A 25,127-nucleotide genomic window follows, 5' to 3' on the forward strand; every position below is an offset into this window, starting at 1 on the left:
TGAGAACAGCTGACCCAGTTCTGCTGCCTACCTTCCTCCTAGTTTTCCGTGAAAAAACCGGGGGCTCATCCATATTTCCCCCTTATTCAGAAAGTTTTAACCCTCATTCTAAAAGTGGATAAGATCATTCTTCAATAGACAAGCGTTTCTGGTTCCAGAGGATCAGTTAGTTTCCCTCTGCCTGTTCTTAAACTAAAAGCCAGAAGGTGGCAGCAGAACTTCAGGAAAGGGAAATTATGGTCCCACAGCACTTCCATGGAAAACTGTAATCTGTTTATTGAAGCTGCATGCCACAATTCACAAACCTGAAGCTTCAGACAATTTTCATGCAAAACGTCTTTGCCCATTCTCACTTATCTCTCATTCTATAGTGGTGACTTAACTTGTGGAGGAGAACAGTCGTACTGATGGTTTTCATCAGAGAGCATCAGACTAATACTAAATTACCCTGAGGCCCTTAGACATACTGAAAGAGGCCCTGATGAACACACTGAAAGAAGGCAGGGAGATGTGATACCCAGAATAAGAAAAATCAAAGCAGAAATCTGGCTCCAAAATCCGGAGGAGTTCATAAACTGAATCCTATGCCAGATGCAGGCACAAAAATTGTTATGTTGAAAATCCCTCCTCAATTGCTGCTGGGTTCTGAAGGCAGCTAGTATGTGTAAATTTGGGTTTTATTTATTTACTAATTTTGAACATTTTTTCTGTGTGCCTTCTTTTCTGTTTCTGGGCACAGACAGAAGTATATTAGCCTCAGTAAGGCTGAATAATTCAGCTCTTTTACTGTCCTTAATATCAACATGGCAATCTGCAAAACTGGATTCTCCTCTGCCTTTTTTGCCTGAGATACTTACTCAGTAAAGGAGGTTCACTCTAGACATGCGACCACCAGCTGAAGCTCTGTGATAATGGCCTGTTATTCTTCAAAGGAAGTTGGTGGCTGACAACTTTCCTTCCCAGTATCCCTGAGCTCCAAAAACAGACATGAAAGAAACTTCAGTTTGCCTTTCCACCGTAAGATAATCAATATTAAAACTTTAGTCAATTCCCAACCTTGTTCTTCCTGTCTGCCTGTTCAGGATTAGAACCTGGTGTGCTTTTGGGCCTAAGTCTTCAGAACATGAACAACATGATTTTCAAAATGTTTGGCTCCTGGCAGCTTCCAAGGACACTTTACTGTCTTTGTGCTGCCACCAGATTAATTTCCCTCCGTAGCATATTAATTTCCTTCTGAAGAGTACAGTCCACACAGTAGCACCATTGCCTGGGTATCCCCACAGATTGCCCATGCCTCTGGTGGAGATGTAAGACTGCACTGCTCTGGGTCATGCTTCATCCCACATTGAAAGAGGCAAGTGTCATCCTAAGGCAGCGCTGGACTTTACCAAAACCTCTCAATTTGGGTGTGACTAAAAAGTATCCTTGGTCAGATATGATGATTTGCACGTGTGAGGGTAATTTCTTAAATATAATATTGTTTTTCAGCATCTTCATGAAGTTATTTATCTTTCATTTTTTTCTTTTCTGCAGGCCCACACATCTTGACTATTGCTGTCTTTACACTCACGGGAATTGTGATTCTAGTTCTGATCATCTCTTTGCTGATTCTAAGGTACCAACCCCTTTGGCTTTCTGTTTCTTTGTCCTTGAACAGTTTTCCCACTAGGACAATGCCTTTGATCTCTCCTTGAAGAGCCATTCATTAGCTTACCTTACAGACCTGTGTGGTTGTCCCTAGTGTGAGCTCTGGTATATGCCAAGTAGTGTTTGTATGCATGGTGTTGTTATGACAGGTTAATAATCAAGGGAGGAGATCCAGCAAGGCTCAGTGTTCTTGCATCTGCTAAAAAGCTCTGATTCCTATACATACACAGAAATATAAGCCTCACACCAGTCTTCAGAATTTTTCCACTTTACTACCCATCTTTGGCTTTCTTGGGATACTCTTATATTTCTTTAAGGTATTGGTGACATAAAAGTTCAATCTAGAAGATGGTATTTCTCTTGAGACACTGTAGGAGTCAAAACACCATGAGGTTTTTATGTTTTCATTGCATGGATCCATTTCTTCAACTCAGTCCAACACTCTGCATAATTTTTTTTCTAACTGCTTGGAATTTCATGCAGTGTTTCAAGTGCAGCTTTGTCATTATGGAAAAAGCAGTAATAGAAATCATTGATGCTTCCTTTTGATAGAAGAAATCTCACCACAGTTCCAGTTCCAAAGTATAGGATTTTCTTTAATCTTTAAAAAATTATTTTACCTCTGCCTCCATTTTCAATCTATATCTTTGTTATATATCAGAGAACTTCAGGAAAAGCAAGAAAATCAGATCTTAAGAAAAAATTATTAGAAACAGATGCTATTCAGGCTCTCTTATTTTGAGTAAACTAATCTGTCTTGCTAACTAAAACAAGGGAGAAATCAAAGATAAAGATACACAACTCTTACACATCCAATTGAACTCAAGATATATAGGAGCTAATCATTGTCACATCTAAGCACTAACTTATAAACAGACGGTAAATTTTGCAGTGCCTATGAAAATTAATAAAAAAGTATGAACTTGTAAAATATTCTATAGTTCAGATGCATAAAATCTAAAAATTCTGTTTAGATTATTAGATTATTATAGTACGAACTTGTAAAATATTCTATACTTCATATTTGCAGATGCATAAAATCTAAAAATTCTGTTTAGATTATTAGATTATTATTGTATACATATCATTGTGATATTCCCAAGCATCAAATACAAGAGATTTCTGAGATTTTTTTATAATAAAATGTGCACTCTTAGTCTCAAAATAATAGCAAACTTCTCAAATATAATTGCTAACTAAAGATTGTCCCCCAACAAGCAAAAAAGAAAAATTCCTACGAAAGTCAACAAAATGCCTAATTATTTGTTCTTTATTTCCTATGTTTCTTAGATACTTGAACTATTCCTCAGCTACCTGTGAAGTTCTGACTGCAAAGTAAAAAGTCCAAGTCCTGAAAAACATGTAACTAAATATTAGACCTAGTAGATTTTAATTCAGTTTGATATGTTCTTAATCACCAGCTGATGCCAGTTTGAACTGTAGTGCATCCTAATGACACGCAGACACACCCTACAAGGTAGAACAGAGAAAAACAGTTCTTACTGCAATTGTTGGTCTTCATTTTCTGAAGCAAATATATGCTAAAAAATGTAGTGAACAAGGGAATATTTGTATTATTAGTCAGCAGGATGGGTTCTGCCATTTGGAGCATTTGCCAGCAGTTATCAATGTGTTAGGGTTCTGAAACTCTCCAGTCAATCCTGTGGAGTTTTTTAGTAGAGGAGGGACTTACACAAGTAAGGAGATAATTTGATGAGCACTAGCTCTCTTGTACCTTTTCTTTAAGACAGGGCTTGCTCTGAATTTTTGCAGGGGAAACAGCAGTTTCTTTCTCCCATTTCCAAGGACTCTTCCCTCATTTTTACAAAATGTGCAGACTACAAGAGACACCCACAAAAAGGCACCTCATCACTCAGCACCTCCTCTCCTGGCATTGTATTCACAGCAGTTCTTACTATCCTCTGATGTGGATGGCAGGACTTCCTTTGGCTTGAATTCGTTTGTGGGACCTATCTTGCAAGTGCATTTAATAACATGGAGGAGAAAACTATATAAAATCCAGATGGTCCTTTATGCTTTAAATTCTTCTGACCACCCCCAAGACTCTGGCAATTGCCTAGCAGTTGTTCTGCTAAATCTGTTCTGTTCTGCTACAGAATGAATGAGCATTTAGGCTTTCCCAAAGCTAAGAGAATTAAAGAGTTTCCTCAAACTGGAAACTGGATGAGAGCCACAGGGCTTCTACTCAAGTCTCATCAACCTGTCACACCATCCTTGTGTCATCCTGACACTGAATGCTTCCCTGTCCTAATCTCCTGTTGTGGGTTTCGGTTCACTGGGAGGATATCCCAAAGGACTTCTCTTGTTCTTCAGGAAGTACAGGAGAGATAATGAGCGCCGCTGGAAGAAATGGTCCCATATACCACCTGAGGAAATCTTGCCTCTAGAGACCAGTGAGACAAGTTATGTTAGTTTGAAGGTAAGAGAAGCGCAGTGTCCAAAGCTGAATCTTGGATTCTGTCTTCTAAAGGCAATCAATGCTGGGGCTTTGACATGTTCTGACTACAGCACCCTATGGCTCTGGTAGGACTAGGACCTGTTAACTTTTCTTTTTTTTTTTTTTTTTTAACCCACACTTGCTGTATTGAACAGTGTTCTAAGCTGGATTTGGGATTCTGTCTCCTAAAGGCAATCAATGCTGGGGCTTTGACATGTTCTGACTACAGCACCCTATGGCATTGGTAGGACTAGGACCTGTTAACCTTTTTTTTTTTTTTTTTAACCCACACTTGCTGTATTGAAGAAATAGAGATTATTCCCCATCTATTGCTCCCTAATAGAATACACCTGTTTCCATCAGCAGACCTCATTTTATAATGGGGGAATGGGCTGGATATTAACTTGGAGTCTCTGCTACAAATGATTTCCCAGTGCATTGTTATGCCTCTGTAATGCCAAAGAGCATGAAAACAGCAGGTGGAGGGCCTGGGAGTGGCACGGATGTCCCACAATTTCTGAGGCACGTAGTGACCCTCCCTAGAGAGAGAGTCTTATGCTTCTGTGTACGGCACACACAGACATTACTAATCCCTCTGGACCTGTCAAGTGAGGAGTAGGTGATAATTGCAAGTTAATTATTCTTCTTTGTTCTCAGATTGATGAAGATAAGAGACGTGACACCACCCAGAGACTTCGTCAGGGCAAGTATGACAAGAAGGTAACCTGACTGCAGTGTCCATGCTCCCTTTCTCACCTTTGAGAGGACACTTTTTTGGGTGGAGGTCATTCCACCTCCCCTGACCTTGCAGAATGGTTAGTTCTTATGGAAGGACTAAGCCGTTTGTTTCCTGTCAGCTGCTATGTATTTTGTTTACTGACAGAAGGCTAAATATTAGACTTCATTAACCCCTAGCCCAGGAGTACAGAAGCATAAACACAGGGACCAGAAAGCTGATACATTTTGGTACTGAAGAGGTGAATAGGTTAATGGAGGACACACCATTTACATAGCAATTCTTATGCATTCAGTAGAGCTATCTGCCTGATTGAGGTATATTCTTGTTGAGTTAAAATCTGCACAACTGATAGATCTCAGTCCTCTGAAGAAAATATAGCTCCAGTACCTATTAGCTGATTAACTGAAACTCCAACAGTGAAGCCGTAGGCAGGTGTTTCTGAAGCATTTCTTTGTATGGACATTTCTTGGAAAAGAAAGATGAATTGCTGTTGTACTAAACCTATGATTTTTTCCCCCACTGGTATTTTTCCTTCAGGTGGTTATCTTAAAGGATCTCAAAAATAGTGATGGTAATTTCTCAGAGAAGCAGAAAATAGAACTGAACAAGGTAACTGTTGCACATAGGAACTGGACACAGCAGGGTGGGATGGAGTCTATGAGTGAAGTCATTGCTTTCCACTGTCAACTCCAACAGCCATATGCTTGTGCATGTTTGTGAGGTGGACAGGTAATGAGTTCCTCAAAGGATATTGCTTGATGAACTTTATCTTTGTTATGTGATCTCATCACCACTTCAGAGTCTGAATTGTGTGCCAGTCAAGCTTAGGATGAATGAAGTAATTAATGTGCTGTCATGAATTAAACACTTAACCAATTTTTATAGCTGATGCTAAAAGGCACTGCACTCTTTTGGCTCATATCATACTAATTCATCAGTAGTGGAATGTTGTAGTTAAATCTTATTATTGAATGCCAAATGCAGCTCTTTAAATATAAGTTACTCTCTGCTGACTTCTGCATACAGACTCTTTCAACATGGGAGATTAATTTGGCTGCAGTGCTGCATCTTTTTTTGAATGGTTTTCCTATTACACAACATGACTATATTGTGAATTCAATAAACTCTAAAAATACCTCAAAGTAAACTACAGTTGTCTATTTAAATGGTCAAACTCCATAATACCATGCAGCATCATTAAATTTTTATTACTTGCTCATTTACTGAATGATTCACATCATTCTGTCACTCATAATGGCTATTCTGGTCAGCTGGGAGGTTTGATAGAGAGGAAATAATAGATATTACAGTGGGCTCTGAATTAACTTGCAGTATCCCACATCAGCCACTCTTATCTCCCTAATCCAGAAAATTCTGGAATGACAAATGTCTTCAAGTACTTCACTCAGTGCCTTAGTACACTCTGGTTTAAGGGAAACTCATACATCCTATCAGGGCCTGAGATAAAAGGCCGTGTCACACAAATATCCATGTCCTATGTTTCTGTACTAAAATTGATTGCTTTTAAAAACAGATTAAATGTCTCTGCTCCAGCTCCTACAGATTGATTATTACAACCTGACCAAGTTCTATGGCACTGTGAAGATAGACACCATGATCTTTGGGGTGATTGAATACTGCGAAAGAGGTTCTCTGCGGGTAAAGAATTTTAAGGGTCTCCTTCTACTCCCAAATTATCAAATTTCAAAGTAAGAAAAGAAGTCCCCATCTCTGTGTCTTTGACCCTCATGCAGCAGCCATGGTCTGAGCAAGAGGTGGCAGGTTTCTGATTCTAAGTTTCCTCTTTCTTGCTTGGCCCTCTCCATCCCTCCCCAGGTTCTGCTGTGTACTTTGATGGTTCTCAGCAGCAAGAGGACGAGGTGAGGGGAAGCCAAGGAAAAGTACAGGCCCAGGCCAAAGTAACAGCCAGTATTTGTATTGTGTCCCCTATTGGAAGCATATAGGATATAGCTTGTTCTTCGTTTTCCAATCTGTAGCTGTTATCTCTGCTGATGTGCTTGTGTACCACAGAGTGTGCAAGGACAGAAAAAAGAATATATTCCATATTAGTAAGGGAGAAAAATGGCAAGTTCTGCATTATAAGGGAAAAACAACCCTTAATTTTTGTTTATAAAAATAAAGGGTAAATTTATGCTGGCAAAAGTATGAAAAGACTTATGGTTTATTACTACCAATATTATTTCAGTAATAATACTATTACCAATACACTACTACTACTAATATATATATATATATATACCAATATATATTACCAGTATTATGATCATGAACTGAGAATCATCAGCTCTTCTGAGGGTATATATTGTCTCTGCTTCTGTGATCATACAAAGACTGTCATCTTTAGCAGTGGTCTCTGGAAAAAAAAACACAGCAAAGCAGCAAAATAATTGTTCTCTAAGTTATTTTCTGGTAAACTGGCATACTCATGGAAATTTACCTTTATCAATGGATGTAATCATGGCTGAAAGAACTGTAAGTGACTGGCAGGCAAAGATGAAGCAACAATTTACTTTGAACTTGTAAGGCTTGGAGTAAATTGCTAGGAAAATGGACAAAACATAGAAAATCCTCTCCCTTCCTCTTGCACAACTTGATCATTTGTTTCTCAGCTATTTTGTGTTATTAAAAACTTGTTTTGAAAACCAAATTCACAACCTATTTTTAATTGCACAAACCTTTCTCTTCTGTAGTCCCCACTTTTCTAGCCCTGTGTAAACTTAATATATATTAATATTCCCTATTTTTTGAGTCAACTTCTGTTCTAATGCATGTACTCTCTAAAAACAAAGTTGCTGGTTGAAAAGATGCAGTTTGTATACCCATATCTCATCTTCTGCTTTTTCCCTGAAAAACTTCTCTTCTTTTGACAGGATGTTTTAAATGACAAAATATCCTACCCTGATGGCACGTTCATGGACTGGGAATTTAAAATCTCCGTCATGTATGATATTGCCAAGGTAAGTGGACTGCTGACAGTGCAATGTCAATCAGCCTGTCCTGTCTTGCAGAACTGATCCTCTGAGGAGCATATCTTTCAAGGTCTTCTTCTTTCCTAGAGCTGTATGTCCTTCCAGTCTGGTCTCCTCTGGGGACAGGTATCCGAGGCAGGAGAAGCCAGTGGCTTTCAGACTGAAGGAGGAAATAGGGGCAGAACTGGCTTGGGTCTATTTATAAATAAACAAATGAAGTATACCCCAAAGAAATGTGGCCCAGAGATCAGAGGGTTACAATCTGCTGACCAGTGGCTCTAATAAGTAGGGCTTATGCAGTCACAAGCTCTGCGAAACACACTGCTTTGTGGCCTCAGGTAAAGCATACAGAGCAAAACTCAATTTTTTCAAATCATAGAATTATTCTAATACATATCCAGAGATGGCATCAACTTTTTCTAAACAAACTGTTTATGTACCATCCTGATTTTCTCACTAGAGTGAGACACACTAGTTTCCAACTACAGCTATCCATTTCAAGCAGTTTGAGAGGGAAAAAAATTAATTATGTACAGAAACCAAGGCTGGTTTTCAGTAGCTTTCAACAGATCTTTGTTTTTTGGGTCCTTGTGGTAGGAAAAATCAATATGCACAGTAATGGAAATTCTGTTCTACATTAGGGATTTGTAACTGTTTAGCTAGTATGTAAGGACCCTTTGTAATTCACTGGTGTAATATTCATTATACCTCTACAGATAATGTAGAGGATCCCCTTTGTCTTTTTGCTAGTGCCTAGCTGCTCTTCTCTTCCTACTGCTGGTTTGCAATTGGACAGTCCTCCTGTTTCCCTACATGCACCAGTTCAGATTTGGTCTCCACAATGAATGACTCCATGTGTCTGTTCTAAAGAGATATTGAAAATCTTGTGCTTTATTAAAGCCCTCTTAATCCAAATTGTCACAGTTTGTTGGCCTCGTTAATGACTTTCAAGTTCAGTTGTTGCTCGGTTAAAGTTTCATTTTAAATAGCAATAGAGGAGTTTCCCTTCCTCCTCAAAACCCAGGGTATTTTTTAACCCTTTGCACCTTCAGATCACCATCAGATGTTTCCTTAGAAAATAATGATTAGTACTGTCTCTGTTTATCAGGAAAGAGAAATAACAGTCCCTCTGAAGGGAGTGACCAAATGCCCAATGTCTGCATTTGTACTGAGTCTGCACAGCCAGTCATTTGTTGCACCATTGGTAAAGGGGACATGGCACCTGAGGATGGATTGGCACATAGCATCTGCTATGTGGAATGGCTCCTGAGCATTATTAGCTGTGTTAGTAGAGATGGTTCACAAACTCTTAATGAAAGCTTGTATGTACCTAGGAATATCAGGAAAATTACTGTTTGGATAATCTGCCAACCTCTCTTATTCCTTGACTTGATACTATGGTGAAGCTTCTGGGACCTACACATTTCCATGAAATTCCAGTATTGCTTTTTCCAAACCATATCTTCTAAACCTCCAAGCACCCTGTCTATATTTACTTGAATGGCTTCTCTTTCTAAAGAAGTAATTTCATGGCCTCTCAGCTCCAGTTCCTCTCATCTCAGTATGTATCCTTTTCAAGTCCAGCTGCAGCTCTCCAGGCTATTAAAATACTTTTGACCTGGTGTAGCAGTTTCTTGCCTTCCTTTTGAGATGCTTCTCCCTCTCCACACCACCACTTTCATACACTCTGCTTTTACTATGGCTCAAACAGTCCTTGCACTAAGCTTGCACGAGAAGCTGCTGCGTCTCTTTCTGAACAAAGGTTGGGTCTCCTGTATTCCCTGGAGCAAACAGCCAAGTGATGACTATTCTTGGAGCAGTCTCTAATTCAATAGAGAAGGTGGGGTGGCCAACGAGGAAGCCCTAAATCTACTCTGTTTACTTTCCCCCGCCATCTTTTCTTTCATTTTTGCTGTCGTAGCTGCCTCTTGGATTGATGGGACCACCTTGTAACTACATGGATTTGGCCATGTGATGGAAGCCCTAAATCTACTCTGTTTACTTCCCCCCCCATCTTTTCTTTCATTTTTGCTATCGTAGCTGCCTCTTGGATTGATGGGACCACCTTGTAACTACATGGATTTGGCCATGTGACCAAAGAGCTCTGATGAAAGGTCTGCTGAGAGGGAATTGCAGTAATCAAGCCTTGTAGTTATTAGTGCATACACTGTCGTTGCAATACTATTTATTAAATAAGTGGCTGCTGCAGGATATTATGCAAGAGGTTGTAATATTCTTGCATTGTGCCAGGAAAAGGTTTGTCAGTCAGAACTAAAGCTTCAGAGCTCCAGAGCAAAGATTACAAGAATGCTCAAATATTTGGAACTATTGTACTGAAAGTCATTATGAATTTTGAAAATCACATTGTGTGTTTTTAATAGGTTCTGTGTTTTCAGGTAGGTGCATAGGATAGTGAGGAGGAAAGAGGAAAATTTTATCAGGTACATTTACAAGATCTTTCCCTGCAGAAGTGGTTAACAAGAAAGCCTTGGGGGAAGGAAATCTAAATTACCTTTGCCTGTCATTTGATGCTGATACTAATTGGGAATTCTGCAGCAGCAATGAGAATATTTTGTGGCTAATGAAAGTAGGAGCTGGAGGAAGGCGTTGCTGGAGGAAATAGGGCCTAAAGCAGGCAAAACATCCTGGGTAGTATCATCAAGGCTGCATGCTAAAAGCTGCTTAATCAAGAAATGTGTTCCTTGGATATAGTGTGCACACATTCTCTGTAAATTTGGCATGGTTTAGATAGGTCCAGGATAACCAGTCCAACAACATTCTCCAGAGATTGCATCTTTTGCAGGCTGCTTGTGTCTCAGACATGCATCTGTTCTGCCCAAAACTCAGCTCATATCTCAGTGATCTCTTATAGCATTTGCTGATCCATTCCAAATTACGAGTAACCCAGTATTTGAAAAGAAAACCCAGCATGTCGTACAGTGTATCATGACCACATGAGCTGTGTAACACTGATGAGATTCTACCTACCACTTATGGAAAAGGATGAGCTATACATGTAGGAGCCTAAGTGGAAATCGTTCAGAGAAGAAACTGAACAGATATTACATGCCTGTTCTAGCTTCCACAGGATAGAGATTGCACTTCATATACTGAGCACGAAGAAAAGAGGACTATAGGAAGAAGAACAACCACCAGTAGGTTATAAGTAGGTGTGAGTTTAAGTAGTTCAGAAGAGTGAGATGAAACAGAATAAATAATAGCAAGAGGGTACAAATTAGCATACCTACTCCCTTCTTCAGTTGACACCCACTTAAAAATGTTCTTTTCCTGCTGTGCCTCAGTGCTAGCCCCTTCTCATGTATTGCACCGTATTTGAGTGTCTTAGACTGGATCAGATAATTTCAGAGGCAATGAGTAAAAGGGGCAAGCTACACACCTCTGCATGCCTTTGTGTGTTGTGAGTCAGGAGTCTGAATCTCAGGAGATAAAGATGAAACTGCATTGGCCTGACCTCATGCTCACTTCAAGTTTAGCACATCGACAGCTGGTATGTATTGTCTTGTACACAGAAAATCATAAACAGTCAGGTCAGCAGAGACCTTTATGTCTGTCTAGTCTGATCCTCTGTCTGATCTAAGCCCTAGTGCATCATCTGACACTCTCTGCATTGACTGCTCTGGAGCCCTCTGCTTTGCAGTTAGAGGATCTGCTGCAATGTTTCAAAAAACATTTCTGTTGTATGGTGATCTTCAAAGACAATATAGACATAAGGAGCAATTCCTCTCACACTTCTTGTGTCTGTTGGATGAACATATAGTTGGAAGCACTTTTTGTGTGACATTCCAATAAATCTATATTAAATTTACTAAAAAACATCTATTGCACATGAAATTAAAACTTTTGTGGGAGGAAATTAATTTCCTTAATTACTTGTGTTCTAATATTGACAAAACCAAGATGCTATGTCAGATTGTTGTTAACTAAGCGTAAGACTGGCCTGCCATGACATGACCCACTTCCTCATTTCTTAATATTGACTGTTCCTAGGACCTTAGAAAGTCTCCTTTGTAAAATAATAATATGAAAGTGAATTGTGATTCCATTGCAGATGAAGTCCATCTAATTACTTGCACAGATATTTTGCTACTATTCACATTCTTGTTGAGTCTGGTAACATCCGAGTCTCTCACATGTAGTTGTGCTTTCTTTATCTTATTCTCAACCACAGGGGATGTCTTACCTGCATTCAAGCAAAACTGAAGTCCATGGTCGACTCAAATCCACAAACTGTGTAGTAGACAATCGCATGGTTGTGAAGATCACTGATTTTGGCTGCAATTTAATTCTGCCTCCAAGGAAAGGTAAAAAAAATGCCCAACTGGACTCTCCTTCACGGTTTCCAACCCAGTGGAATTGTCTTATCTTCACAGACCAGTAGGGTCCAATTACCAGTAGAAAACAATGCAACTTTGATTCATATTACAGCAGCCATTACATCCTTTTAACTTAAATAGCACAATGGAAGAATTACTAGCAGGCAGTGTGAGAACAAAGGAAAGACAAATATTCAGCTTTTAGTTTAGAAAACAGAGATTTCATCTGTGATTGAGATGTAAGAAACATTTTCAGTATCCAATTCCTTGAAGCAATCAGCTCTTTTCAGCAGTAGCACTGAAACTATTTGAAGAAAAAAGAGTTAATTTACCATAAATCTTGTAATTGACTAGATACATGTGTTACCACAGTGCTCTGTGATATCATTTAAACAGTAACAGACATGACTCTGATAATCCTGAAAAAATCTGTATTGATATGCAATGATAACTCTGTTTCTTATTCCTTAGTTAGGTATCTTGTAATATATGCTCAAATTAAAATAATATTAATAGCTTTTCTCTACATTTCCTATTCATCTCACATTCATAGAATATTTCTGTAAAATAGAACACTGCTTTCTACTCATCTTTTCCTTCTTACTTGATCTGGAGTGAAAAGATGAGCCCTTCTGAAATTATGTCATATGAATCTGTAGAGCAGAGCTTGGGGTATAATAAGCACAGCACTGTGCTGTAACTGCAGCATATGACCTGAAAAGAAACTGGTTGCAACTGGTTTGGAGAAAATTTTTACATTAAGACACAAACATACTCAAGAGTAGCAATAAGAACATAAAAAAGGACTAAGAAAAGTTCACTGAACATAAATGTTCTATTAATTCTTCATTTTAAAATTTAAAAAGATGATGATGATGATTATGATGATGATGATGATGATGATGATGATGATGACGATGATGATTATTACTACTACTACTACTACTACATTGTCATGTGTTTATCTTCTTTTATTGCTTGTAAGCAGACTCAAAATTTCTGGCTACTCAGTCTATGTCCTTGATGAAAACTCAGGGTTTCATAAGAGATCCACAGGTTCATTGTGGCTGGATATTACAGCCTAATACCAAAATACTGTCTTCAGGGTCACTGTGTTCAGGTCTCTGTTGTGGTATGTCACCAGCATGTCACAGCTGTTGTACCACGGCAGCATTTTGGTTTTGAGGTACAACAGTGCTCATTGCACTAGAAAGACAGATTAATAATTTCTGTAGAAGGCAAGTAGTTACAAGCACGTAATATTACGTCAGACTCAAAAGCACTCGAAAATTATTTCAATAGCTTCATGATATCAAGGTCATTGGGAAATATTGCAGTCTTCTTATCAGACACTGTGTATAAAAACTCCTTGCATCTCCTAGCTCGATAATTTATGGCTCAGGGTTTTTTTATTATAGCACTGGCACTCCTTGGTCTTATCCAGATACATAGGCTGTTTCTAAGAAGCCTTTGAAATGTAGCTAAGAAAAGCAAGTTCATTGCCAATAAACAACTTTTCTGAAGGTGTAAGAGTCTGCATCTACAGTGGAAAGTAGCAGGGTCAGCAAATCCCAGATAATTGAAAACTATGTCAGAGGTTTATCTAACCTGTATTGATGTCAGCTTCTCAAGAAAAATGCTAAAGTAGGAAGTACACAATACCAGTGGGCTCAGGACTGGATATGAAAAGAGTAAAAGGAAATATCATTATAGCCAGTGGATGGTCTGAGAAGGATCACCCTTTTTTTGCAATTGCTTTTTTCCTTTCCCCTTTACATCATCCCACATTGCCATCTGTATCTTCAGACCTGTGGACAGCTCCTGAGCATCTCCGGCATGCTGATGTATCTCAGAAGGGTGATGTATACAGCTATGGGATCATTGCCCAGGAAATCATCCTGCGCAGAGAGACCTTCTACACCAGACACTGCTGGGACAACAGAGGTAATTCCACAGATTTCTCCTCTATTGCAGCCTTCTGGGATGGTTGTAGCTCTAACTGGCCTATTCTCCATGTTTTGTGAAAGGCACTGTCTCTGATAACTGCTTGAACAGCTGCTCCTTTCTCTGTGGTGAATGAAGAGCCTGTTTGAAGGATCTCACTGTGGTGACGAGTGTCCCTACTTCTTCTGTAAAAAAAGTTTGCATTGAGATTTCTTGTCCTTTCTCTTCCCTTCTCACCTGGAGCATTACAGAAGTTGACATTATACAATGCTGTCCAGACTTACTGTAACATTTAAAGGTCTCAAAGATTTTTCCATTTTGACTTGTAAACAACATGTAATATGCCATTTATTTTAGGCAGCATAAATCAGCATTGTCAACACAGAAAAACAAAAACTCAGCTGTATGACACAAGAACAGTTGGCATTTAAAAACTGGCAATTCAGACTTCATTCAAGCTGGTTATAATTAACTTTAGCAATTTAACTTCTGTCAGAAAAATCATCTCCTCCTGTAGTGCATCTATTAAACCCTGTATTGTGCATTTTGTGGCATTGTTTTTGAGTAGCTGTTGTGGTTTTAAGCCCAGCTGGGAATTAAGCACCATGCAGCCACTTGCTCAACCCCCCCTCCTTCTCTATCGTCCTTCCCCCTGATGGAATGAGGGGGAGAATCAAAGTAAAACTTATAGGTTGAGATGAGAACAGTTACATAATTGAAAATAAAGTAAAATACAATATTAATGATAAATTATAGTACTAATGGTAATAAAAAGGGAAAAATAAGTAATGAAAATGAAATTGCTCAGTACCTGCTGACTGATACCAGACTCCCCTTCCTGAACACAGATAATCCTCCCTTCCAGGTAACTTCCCCCAGTTTATATGCCAGGCATGATGTTCTTTGGTGTGGAATATCCCTTTGGTTAGTCTGGGTCACCTGTCCCAGCTATGCTGTCTCCTAGTTTCTTTAGTGTACCCCCTCACTGGCAGGGGACCTGAAACAAGTTTAAATAACAAGTCCATGATTTAGGATAAATACAGCTTAGCAAAATACCAAGACATCAGTGTTTATGACTTATTCTTATTTATTACCATTCTTATTCCAAAATCAAAACACAACATGCTAACAGTTTCTGAGAAGAAATTAACTAGCCTAGCTAAAACCGGGACAATATCCATCACTATCCAGCCCAGTCAGTCCCAATTCCCAGAATCTAAGCATTATTATATACTAAAACTGACAGAGAAACATGTGTGGGTTTGGGATTTTCCTGGTGACTAACAACAGTTACTAACAACAGATTTGGACATAGCCTTTACCTCTGAGTCATTCTGTTGGATCCGCCTCACATTTGTTAAAACATCTACAGCAGCAGCAGGACAACCTAATAGCCCTTTTACTGAGCCACATTTGAGAATAATTTCTGGGGCATGTTCATCATCCTACATTATCACAAATCTGTGTTCATATTTGGGGAAACACAGTTTTTGACATCACCAACTCTATAATATAAATGTAGATCTAATGGAGATTACAAATGGCTGTTCTTAAACTAAAATCTTCAGGATTCCATGCTTAATAAAAGGTAGAGAAAATAAAGCCTTTCTATTCCTATTTATTGGGAAGAGGCAGGCACAATCCTTATGAATGCAAGAATTTTACAAATATTGCCAACATGGAGAAAGTGCAATGCCCTACCTTGCTCATTTTGACTTGTACAGCAAATCCATAGCAAACTACATCCTTTAATGGCTTGTTGAGCATTTGCAGTCTTTCTGTGTTGTGTTAATGCTATTGTTAGCCTCAGAAGAAGTGTTTCTTTGCTTTTCTGAGATGTGGTGGCATCCTCACTGCTCTGTCTTTGACCCTGGCTGTCATAGCCAGAACCTGGTTCCTTTTTTTATCTCTGACCTGTATCTTAACACTGTATTCTGTCTTTTTGGAAAGACTGTCCCTTTCAAACAGCAAGAGGGCAATCCATGGAATTGAAAGATTTTGTAGCACCTAAGATAGGTACCTAACAGCACCTAAGTGATGTTGCTGGAGGTGGTTACATATTAGCATGTGAGGTAAGACAACAATAAATTTATTAGGCATGAAATCTGTTTCCTAAGTGTGGGTACACTGTAACTTAAAAAATAATCTGCTTTGTAAATTTCAGATTAAAACTTACATTTTCCATTCACCAAGGAGATTGTTTTCTCCACAAAACCGTTTTTCCATAAAAGCATTATTAGATGTCTATTGCTGGTCTAATGGCTTCTTTTATGCAAGTTGAGTAAAATGTTTTCATCAGTTCATCAAATTTCACGTAACAGAAAGGAATTAGTTTTATTACATATTGCTGAAGTGGCTCCTCATTTAAATGCCTGATTCATTCATGAGGCAAGATGACCAAGACAGTGAACCACACTTATTCAAACACTTCTGCATTTTGCTTGTGGCATCATCTAAATTTGGAAGACAGTAGCTTAAACTTGGGGTGACCATTAATTTACAAATGTCCAAGATAAAAAGAGGGGGGGAAAGTACCAAATTAGAGTCAGTGGTAGTGGACAAAGAAATGTCCCTGTTGTATGTTAGATTCATTTGGCTTTTAAGTCACGAGTGAAACTCTTTCAATGGCTTGGCTATCAGAAGTTAGTCTCTGCAAATTAGAAGACATGATATTAATATTTCAGGATAACTGATATAACTGCTTCTCCAGGCTTAAATGACAGCAGCAGAGACTGTGTTCAGATTTTAAAATACTTATTTAAAAAGACCCATACCTGAGCTCTATCCACCAACTTAGAAAAATGAAACTCTACTTTCAGTTACTCCGTGAGCCAATTTTCTCAACATGAAAATATGTATCAATTAACTTAATGTACAATAATATTACTGCTAATGAGAGAGAAGAAGTCCCATGACAGGTATACAGAACTGGATTTCTAATGTGTAGAAGTAAGTAGGTCATAGTCCTCTTCACTGACATCTCTGCAATAAGCTGTTCCCCATCTGGTTACTCCACTCTCCTGCAGAAACACCTCATTCACTACTCAAGACTGTGAAATCTTGCCACATACCAGTGCTCAATTCAAGCTGCCTTCTTGTTCCACTACTTTCTGTCACTGACTAATTGCAGTATTGCTAATAGGTGCTGTTACTTCCTCTCTCCGGTGTGCGTCCAGGCATGGAAATACAGCACATTCCTCCTGCATACATGAGCCCTACACAGACTTTCTTGTCTCTTAGCCCACAGAAGACTTCTCAGCAGTTTCTCCACTCTATAGCATTTGGGAGATTCAAGTTTCCTGCTCCTTCTCAAGTCTGTAATTTCTGTACCAGCAAGCTGGAAGCTGTTGTATCATTTTGGGGTGATCATGCACATTGGCATGTTTAGGCATCTGTAGCTGCCCTAGACCAGTGCAATTATAAATCTTCCTCATGTTATTATATGCTTTCTTCAGTAAAATTGTATCCTAAATATAATCAGAAATTTTTAATATAAATAATCTGTTCTGATTCACAAATCCTTTCAATTTTCCTTTACTCCAGAGGTAAAAAATTACTTATCTTTTTTAAACACCTCCCTTCCCCTGGAATTCTTGAAGTCTGCAGGAGAAAGACAAAGGAAGATGTTTTTGCTTTAGCACTCTCTTACTGTGCTTAAATTGAGTTGTGCAAATGCAGCCTGATTTTGATGTGTTCAGAGTCCAAATAACTTTCATAGAATGGGTTTAATGACTAGGAGTACAAATGAGTTAACAAATGCAATGCTTTTAACCCATTTATATTAATAGCTTAGTTTTAAGGAAGTTCAGCATCTGCAGGATGATTTGAACTGCTCTAATGAGCGGTGTATGTCTCCACACTTTTGATCAAGTTGCAATGGGCTTTTCACATTGTTTTTTACTATAATTATACCTCATGCTGAAAGGCACACTATTAATGCCCAACATTCATTTGGGAAGATGCCATAACTGTGTTTACTGTGACCAGTAAATACTCATGTATATTTCTATTTGTTTTGCTTTAAGGGACCTTCAAGCCAACCTATTTTGGTCTTGTGCCTTATATTTAGAAAAGCTCCAAAGTTGAAATTCACATCAAAATGAGGGAACTGGTCAAGACTTCTGTTTGTACAGTATCTTGTAACAACACAGACTGCTATAGACAATAAATGTCCTTCTTATGCTTTTTTTGTTTAAAACTTTGATCTTTTTTGTGTACTAGAGAAACTTTACAGAGTGGAGAATGGCAAAGGAGTAAAGCCTTTCCGACCAGACCTGACCTTGGAAACAGTGGGAGAAAGACAGGTGGAAGTAAGCTAATAATTAATAAAGCTATTTTCTAGGTGAAGAGTGGAAGTCCTGGCCAAACGAAAGCCTATGATCATGGAAAGGTGAAAGCTATGCATTTTATGCCAAATGCTCTAACTTGTGGGAACAAATTGCATTCTATAGTTGTTAGTAGCAATGTGAAATATGAGTAATGGAAATTATTTCACTTATGGTGCCACTCTTCTGACCTATTTTAGGTATCCTTGAGATGGGATGAATTACACCTCAAGTATACCTCTCTTCACTGGTATAGGCCCTATGGCTTCTTGTGTGGGTGAAAATGTCTGTATTGTAGATATTCACATATTCAGCAATCAGCCTCATTCTTTTTGGCTGAATCACCAGCTTCAGAAAAAATCTCAGACATGGGATATTGGAAGTATAATTACCACAGCATTTACCACCATGTCAGTAACTGTGTCTGACACCAGTCTGCAAGACTGGATCCATTTACTTGCCTTTGTATATTGCAAATTCACGTTAAGATCATGTCACTAGTCATCACAGAGTTGAGATGCCTGCAATGAGTGTTCTAACCATAGGTTCAAGACAGTTAGTCACACAATTTAATATGTTGCTAGTCAAGAGTAACCAGAAATTCCCTGATGAACTAGTGCTGTTTAGCACACTTCTCTGTCTATATCCATTACTTAGGTAGATTTTTTTCTTAAATTTTGTTTGAAGGTATATACATTAGTGAAGAGCTGCTGGGAGGAAGATCCAGAGAAAAGGCCTGACTTTAAGAAAATTGAGAGTACTCTAGCTAAAATATTCAGGTGAGTAGCGGGAGCTTTTTGTAAGATGCTCCATACTCCTCCTCTATTAGAAAGCTCTTATTTTTAAGTGTGTAAATTGATATGATTATGATTCAGTCAGTGGAAAACCTTAGTGTCTTCACTTAGGTCCTCTTTTATTCTTTGGCAGAAAAGTAGGTGAGCATGTGCATTTGTTGTGTATACATACACCTGTGTAAAATTTCCTAGCTGAGTGAAGGTGAGGTGATCACCATACTTCATATTGGTACATTATGAAAGTAGCAAGCTGGATAATTAGGGTTTTTTACCAATCAAGTAATTCCCTCCCTGTCTCTAGTCAAAAGCTGGATAGTGACTCATGTCATTTAAGTTTCGGTAAATGAATGCACATAGATGTTTGAATGATGATTTGAAAGTTTGGATGGTCCCAAATTAAGCTGACTAGAAATGCTGAGTTGTAACTCACAAGTATTAATTACAGGGCTTTGGTGGTACAAAGTTGTGGGAAAATAATAAGGGTCATAGCTGGATAAACCCTGTGGGGTTACACAGGTCTTTCACCTGGACAATGCTGCATTGTTCCTGCAGAATTCGGTCTGAATTAATTATTCCAATGGCCAAAACGTGAGGATTTAATAACTTCTCCTGGGACATTGCTCCCCAGTTTTTAAGGCTCTCCTAATCAACAAACCCCAACAGCACCATTTTACATTCTACATGGGCAGGACAGCAGTATTATGCATAACAATGTGTCAGCTGAATAATCTTTCTGCAGCTGAATATGAAGGCCTCCTGGTTCAGCTCCTAAACCTCCATCCTACAAAAGCAAAGAGGCTGCCTCTTGCTGCATGCAGTATGGGTGGGTCTAAAATGATGAATTCCTGATACAAAATTTGTTAAAAGTAGGAGTGATTTTGAAGTCCTGTTGGATACAATCCTAATCTGACTCTTCCAGTCAGCCTGGTCCCAATTTCTTTCAGACTGCTTTGGTGCGTGCAGGCTGCCCAGACAAACAGAGGTTTGAGTAGCTCATGTTACCACACTCCTGCTTCCAGGAGTTAGTAGGCTTGAGTCTTCAGGATTTTGTGAGTAAAATTAGCCCTGGGGCTGTTCATTGTTCCACTGTATTCTTCGGTCTTCTAAACAGACAGCCCCAAATTGTCTTAATTCTTCTGCTGAAGTCCCCGTCTAAACATAATGTGCAATTTTCTGCCTACTATTTTTAGCTTCCTCTCAGAATCTGATCTTCTCAGCTTTTTTATAAATGAATGTTCCTGGGTTACCTAAGGTAATCCAGAATAGACAATATTAGCAAGGTTAGGTGATTGACGGGTGCTTTAAGAATTACCAGCTCCAGCTGAAAAGTGTGGATTACAGACTTTCAATTCATCTACATAAAGCCTCCAAGCAAGCAAAAGAATGATGCACTTCAGGCACTTTGCATTCTAACTACAGGGAAGTCAAACACTGGAGAAGTTTTCTGCTGCTGCTTTTTTGCCTCCTTTTAGCTGCTCTCAACAATGTCCATCTATCAGAGACTCCTGTGTAATTCTGTTATTTGCAGTAATTTCCATGGCCAGACCAATGAGAGCTACATGGATACCCTGATCCGGCGTCTACAGCTGTACTCCCGGAACCTGGAACACCTGGTGGAGGAAAGGACAGAGCTGTACAAAGCAGAGAGAGACAGAGCAGACAGGCTTAATTTCATGTTACTTCCAAGGTAACTGGCCAGGAGGATTTTTGCTGGCATTTTATTTACACACACACACGATTATTGCAGAGTAGGGGATAGGATTAATGTTTATGTTCTATTTTCTTCCCATCTAATCTATTGCTGTGAGAAAGAAGAAGCAGCTGTCCCTGAGCTTTTCATACTGTAGTAGAGTTTCATGCCAAGATGATATTGGGACCCATTATCTTGCTCAACATTACTTCATGCACAGGATCCCCCTTTCCAGCACAAGCCTCTCTTTCACTGCCTTCCAGGGAACACAGATCTACAGTGATCTCACATCACAGAGCTCTGCTCTGCTCAGGCACCTTGCTGGTTAGGAGTGTCTTCAGCTGAAGAGCAGGAGTGGAGTCCAACTTCAGGCTGGGGTTTAGCAAAGCAAGAGAGGGCCATACTGAGTTAGATGGATTCTTCAGAGTATGCTATAGGATAAGTATTATTGACATTCTAATATTGGTAATATCAGTAATTTTGGTATTGCACACATTTGGAATAGTAAAACTATGCAAGGGTATTTCAGTAGTCAGGTTATTGATTTTATGACTCATTGTAAAAAATAAAAATTGTGTTGAATACAGTTTTGGGGGGAATCGGGAATGATCTGGCTGTGTAGACAGTGGTGCAACAAGGAATTCATGTCTGCTTCCACACTTTGTTGTTCCTACCACTCTGTAACCATTTCATTGTAGATGGAACACAGCATTGTGCAAAACCTATAATTTTCTGGGTCTCTTTCAGTTCTTCTCTTCTAGATTCACCACTAGGAACACATATTTCCCTGGATTTAGAATTGCAAGAAAAACAAATTCCCTCTTGAATAGACATTGAGTATTATGGTATAGAATTTTTCTTCCATAAATTACCAGACTAAGATACCTCATCTGAAATCAGGATGAGTTGATGTAATTATTATCATGAAATTGCTTCTGTGCTGGGAAAACTGAAAAATATGTCTGTTCTTATTGTATGAGTAGAATGTAGGTCTACATATCAGGAAGTTCAGAATTTCAGTTTTAAATTTGACTCAATATCCCTGTTTCTGATCTTAACAAAGAGACTCAGTTGCCTGTGTCTCAGTTTCCTCATGGCTATTCACACATAGATTGAATTTTGGAAGTCTGTAGTGCATGAATTACCATTAGCAAGTGTTTTGAGATCCCTGGCTGAAAGGCACTGTGGACATCTAAAATGTGATTACAATGGCAGTTTTCAGCAAACTTTTTAATGTTTCCTACACAGAAATCCTACTGTGAATGGATTGCATGAAAAAAAGACCTTTAATAGTAAACCCTAGTCATATGTATTCCTGCCTTCTCTATTTCCACAGGCCAGTAGTAAAGTCTTTGAAGGAGACTGGCCTGGTAGAGCCAGAGCTGTTTGAAGAAGTCACTATCTACTTCAGTGACATTGTTGGCTTCACCACGCTCTGCAAATACAGCACCCCTATGGAGGTGGTAGATATGCTCAACGATATCTACAAGAACTTTGACCACATTCTTGACCATCATGATGTTTACAAGGTGATTAGTTCTGTACTTGTGCTCATTTACAACCAGTGGACACACAAATCAAACTGCATGATGTGGTGGATTTGGGAATCTGCCTTCTAAGCAAAGCAAAAGAGAGAAAAACAGGTAATATTTAAATGATTACTTCATTTAAATATGCTTTCACTGTGCCTGCTTATATCAAATTTCCTACAGTAGGTGGTCAGACATTCATTAATTGGAATGCTGGGTATAGTTATAAACACTCATATACCCAAATTATGTCAGCTACCTTAAACTAAAAAAATCCTGTTCTCAGGGGAAGACATGTTTAGTCATGAACAAGAGGATCTGATAAAATCTTTCTGCTTTTAACTAAAGATGTACTTTTCTATGTCTGGAAATAGTGAGTTCTGATTTTATTTCCACAGGTGGAGACCATTGGTGATGCTTACATGGTGGTGAGTGGTTTACCGAAGAGGAATGGCAACCGGCATGCAGTGGACATCTCCATGATGGCTCTGGACATCCTCAGCTTCATGGGATCTTTTGAACTGAGACATCTGCCAGGGCTGCCTGTTTGGATTCGCATTGGAATTCACTCTGGTACACAGTAATGCTAGATCAACAGTGACAATGTTGTTGCCTGGTTTTGCACTAAATTAACACCTATACAAGATGTGGTAATACACCATACACAATTGCCATCCTCATGAAGAATCAAGTGGAAAAAAATGTTCACAGAGGAAGAGTAACAGAAGTAAATAAGTCACTGTTTTGCCCCTGCTGCAGTGAAATAGCCCATACCCATTAATTGACAGTCTAAGACAGTAGCTAGCACGATCAACAGCCACTGTTCCGGTGTAATTAAACCAATTGTATCAAATAAGCCTTCACATCTTATTTCTCTCTGACTGAAGTGGAGATCAGTCATGGCCAGCTATGCTTATCTAGGCAAAAAATGCAAGCCTGTATTTTGTGCTTTTAGAGGCAAATTTTTTTTGAGTCTGTGTGGGACTTAATGTTTTAATTTATCTATAAAAATACTTTTTGTCAAAGGGGAACTCCAGCGCAACAACTTTGCGAAATTCCTCAACCACTTCAACACCAACTGCCAGGGGAGGAACACAGAGAAAGTGACTGAGGCACTGGGAAGCCTCTTGAAGCACTACTATTCACCCCTGCCTAATGAAGTTTATTCTTTTTTTCTCTTGCTTCCAAACGTGACAGTTAATAAATGTACTTCTTTTTTTCTGCACAGAAATTCTGCTTAAATACAATTAACACTGTGCAGCTGTGACATTTTTATTATATTATTGGATTATGCAAGAATAACAGAGCTAGGCTTGGTTTGTAGTGGGAGACCACAAGATATTGTTGGAAATGAGGTAGAAAGTGTTACCATTGGTGAGGAATGCAGAGTTCCCCCAGGCACTGCACTGCTTTGCAGCAATGAGATACTTGCCAAATAAATCAAGTCTCTTGATTCACTCTTTTTACCTCTCTGCATCCCATTTCCAGGTCCATGTGCAGCTGGTGTGGTTGGAATAAAAATGCCTCGTTACTGTTTGTTTGGAGATACAGTAAACACAGCTTCGCGGATGGAATCCACAGGCTTGCGTAAGGATTTAATTTTAGCTGTCAGTGTAACAGGACCAAAGGCTATTGGTTAATTTGTGACTGAAGTGTCTGTTTTCAGCTGAGGACAATATATTATCAGCTTGAAGAAGTTTTAAAGATAAAGAAGCCATATTTGTTTTGATTGCCAATTATTTAATTGTCCAAAGTGACAGTGGGCACTTCACTGGGCAATGAAGAGTTGTTCCCTGTTCATGCTTCAGTGCTGGTAACAGGTGGTTTGTAGGCTGGCTCACTGCCTGAGCTCCTCTGGAAAATATGATACTTATGTGTCTGGAATTTAATTTTACTCTATGATTTTAGTTTGACCTAGAATTGTATTACTGCTTTGTTGTGTAAATATATTGAATTTGTATTTTAAGTTGAAGCAATTATGTCATCAACTTCACCATTAGGGAACTGTGGTAAGAGCCAGTTTTTCCTCCTTCTGCCTGGTATCTTCACATGAGGATTCTCTATATAGGTCACTCACAATTACTCTTTTTCCTTTTGACATCTAACTATTACAGATACCATTGTTACCTGTATTTCAGATCAAGGGCTATACCAGCTATTCTTGCCTGGATATGCTCTGTAGTGCAGCCAGAGTTTTCACACAGCAGTGTAATTGCTTCTCATTTAATTTGGCTCTCAGAATTTATGATGATAACAATTGAAGGAGCTTCTGTTATAGCACCAGTCTTCACATATGCTTAATGTGAGATGTTTCCAGGCTGAGCTTTCATTGTCTCTATTTTTTTTAGCTTTAAGGATTCATGTAAGTGGTTCCACAATTAACATCCTGAAAAGAACAGACTGCCAATTCCAGTATGAAGAGAGAGGAGAAACATACTTGAAGGTAATCTTTACCATGTACAACCACGAACACAGAGAAAAGGAATAGTAATAAGCATTGTATAGCTGAGAATAGCCAAGAACTTAACAGCTGGGGAACAAGGATTACTGATCAAAATTGGTATCACAGTCTCTAGTGGTTAAAGACACTTCTATAAAGACAATGCAGGCAATGAAGAGCTCCCTAACTCATACATTAAAGCAACATAAAGATGTGGAGAATAAATGAAACATACCA

At 38.8% G+C, this 25,127-nt stretch overlaps 1 protein-coding gene across 1 annotated transcript in view; it reads left to right on the forward strand.

The window, feature by feature from the left end:
- Positions 1-25,127, forward strand: part of GUCY2C (guanylate cyclase 2C) — a 44,419-nt gene that overhangs the window by 16,291 nt on the left and 3,001 nt on the right. The window contains exons 12-26 of the mRNA XM_039700944.1: positions 1,534-1,615; positions 3,982-4,087; positions 4,763-4,825; positions 5,382-5,453; positions 6,399-6,503; positions 7,736-7,822; positions 12,024-12,156; positions 13,975-14,112; positions 18,334-18,422; positions 19,125-19,216; positions 20,760-20,918; positions 22,258-22,450; positions 22,849-23,023; positions 23,939-24,037; positions 24,799-24,893. Of these exons, the coding sequence (XP_039556878.1) occupies positions 1,534-1,615; positions 3,982-4,087; positions 4,763-4,825; positions 5,382-5,453; positions 6,399-6,503; positions 7,736-7,822; positions 12,024-12,156; positions 13,975-14,112; positions 18,334-18,422; positions 19,125-19,216; positions 20,760-20,918; positions 22,258-22,450; positions 22,849-23,023; positions 23,939-24,037; positions 24,799-24,893 (1,688 nt within the window). The remainder of the gene's footprint in view (positions 1-1,533; positions 1,616-3,981; positions 4,088-4,762; positions 4,826-5,381; positions 5,454-6,398; positions 6,504-7,735; positions 7,823-12,023; positions 12,157-13,974; positions 14,113-18,333; positions 18,423-19,124; positions 19,217-20,759; positions 20,919-22,257; positions 22,451-22,848; positions 23,024-23,938; positions 24,038-24,798; positions 24,894-25,127) is intronic.

Source organism: Passer montanus, unplaced genomic scaffold (assembly GCF_014805655.1).
Source record: "Passer montanus isolate IOZ18808 unplaced genomic scaffold, ASM1480565v1 scaffold146, whole genome shotgun sequence".
NCBI classification, from domain to species: Eukaryota; Metazoa; Chordata; class Aves; order Passeriformes; family Passeridae; genus Passer; species Passer montanus.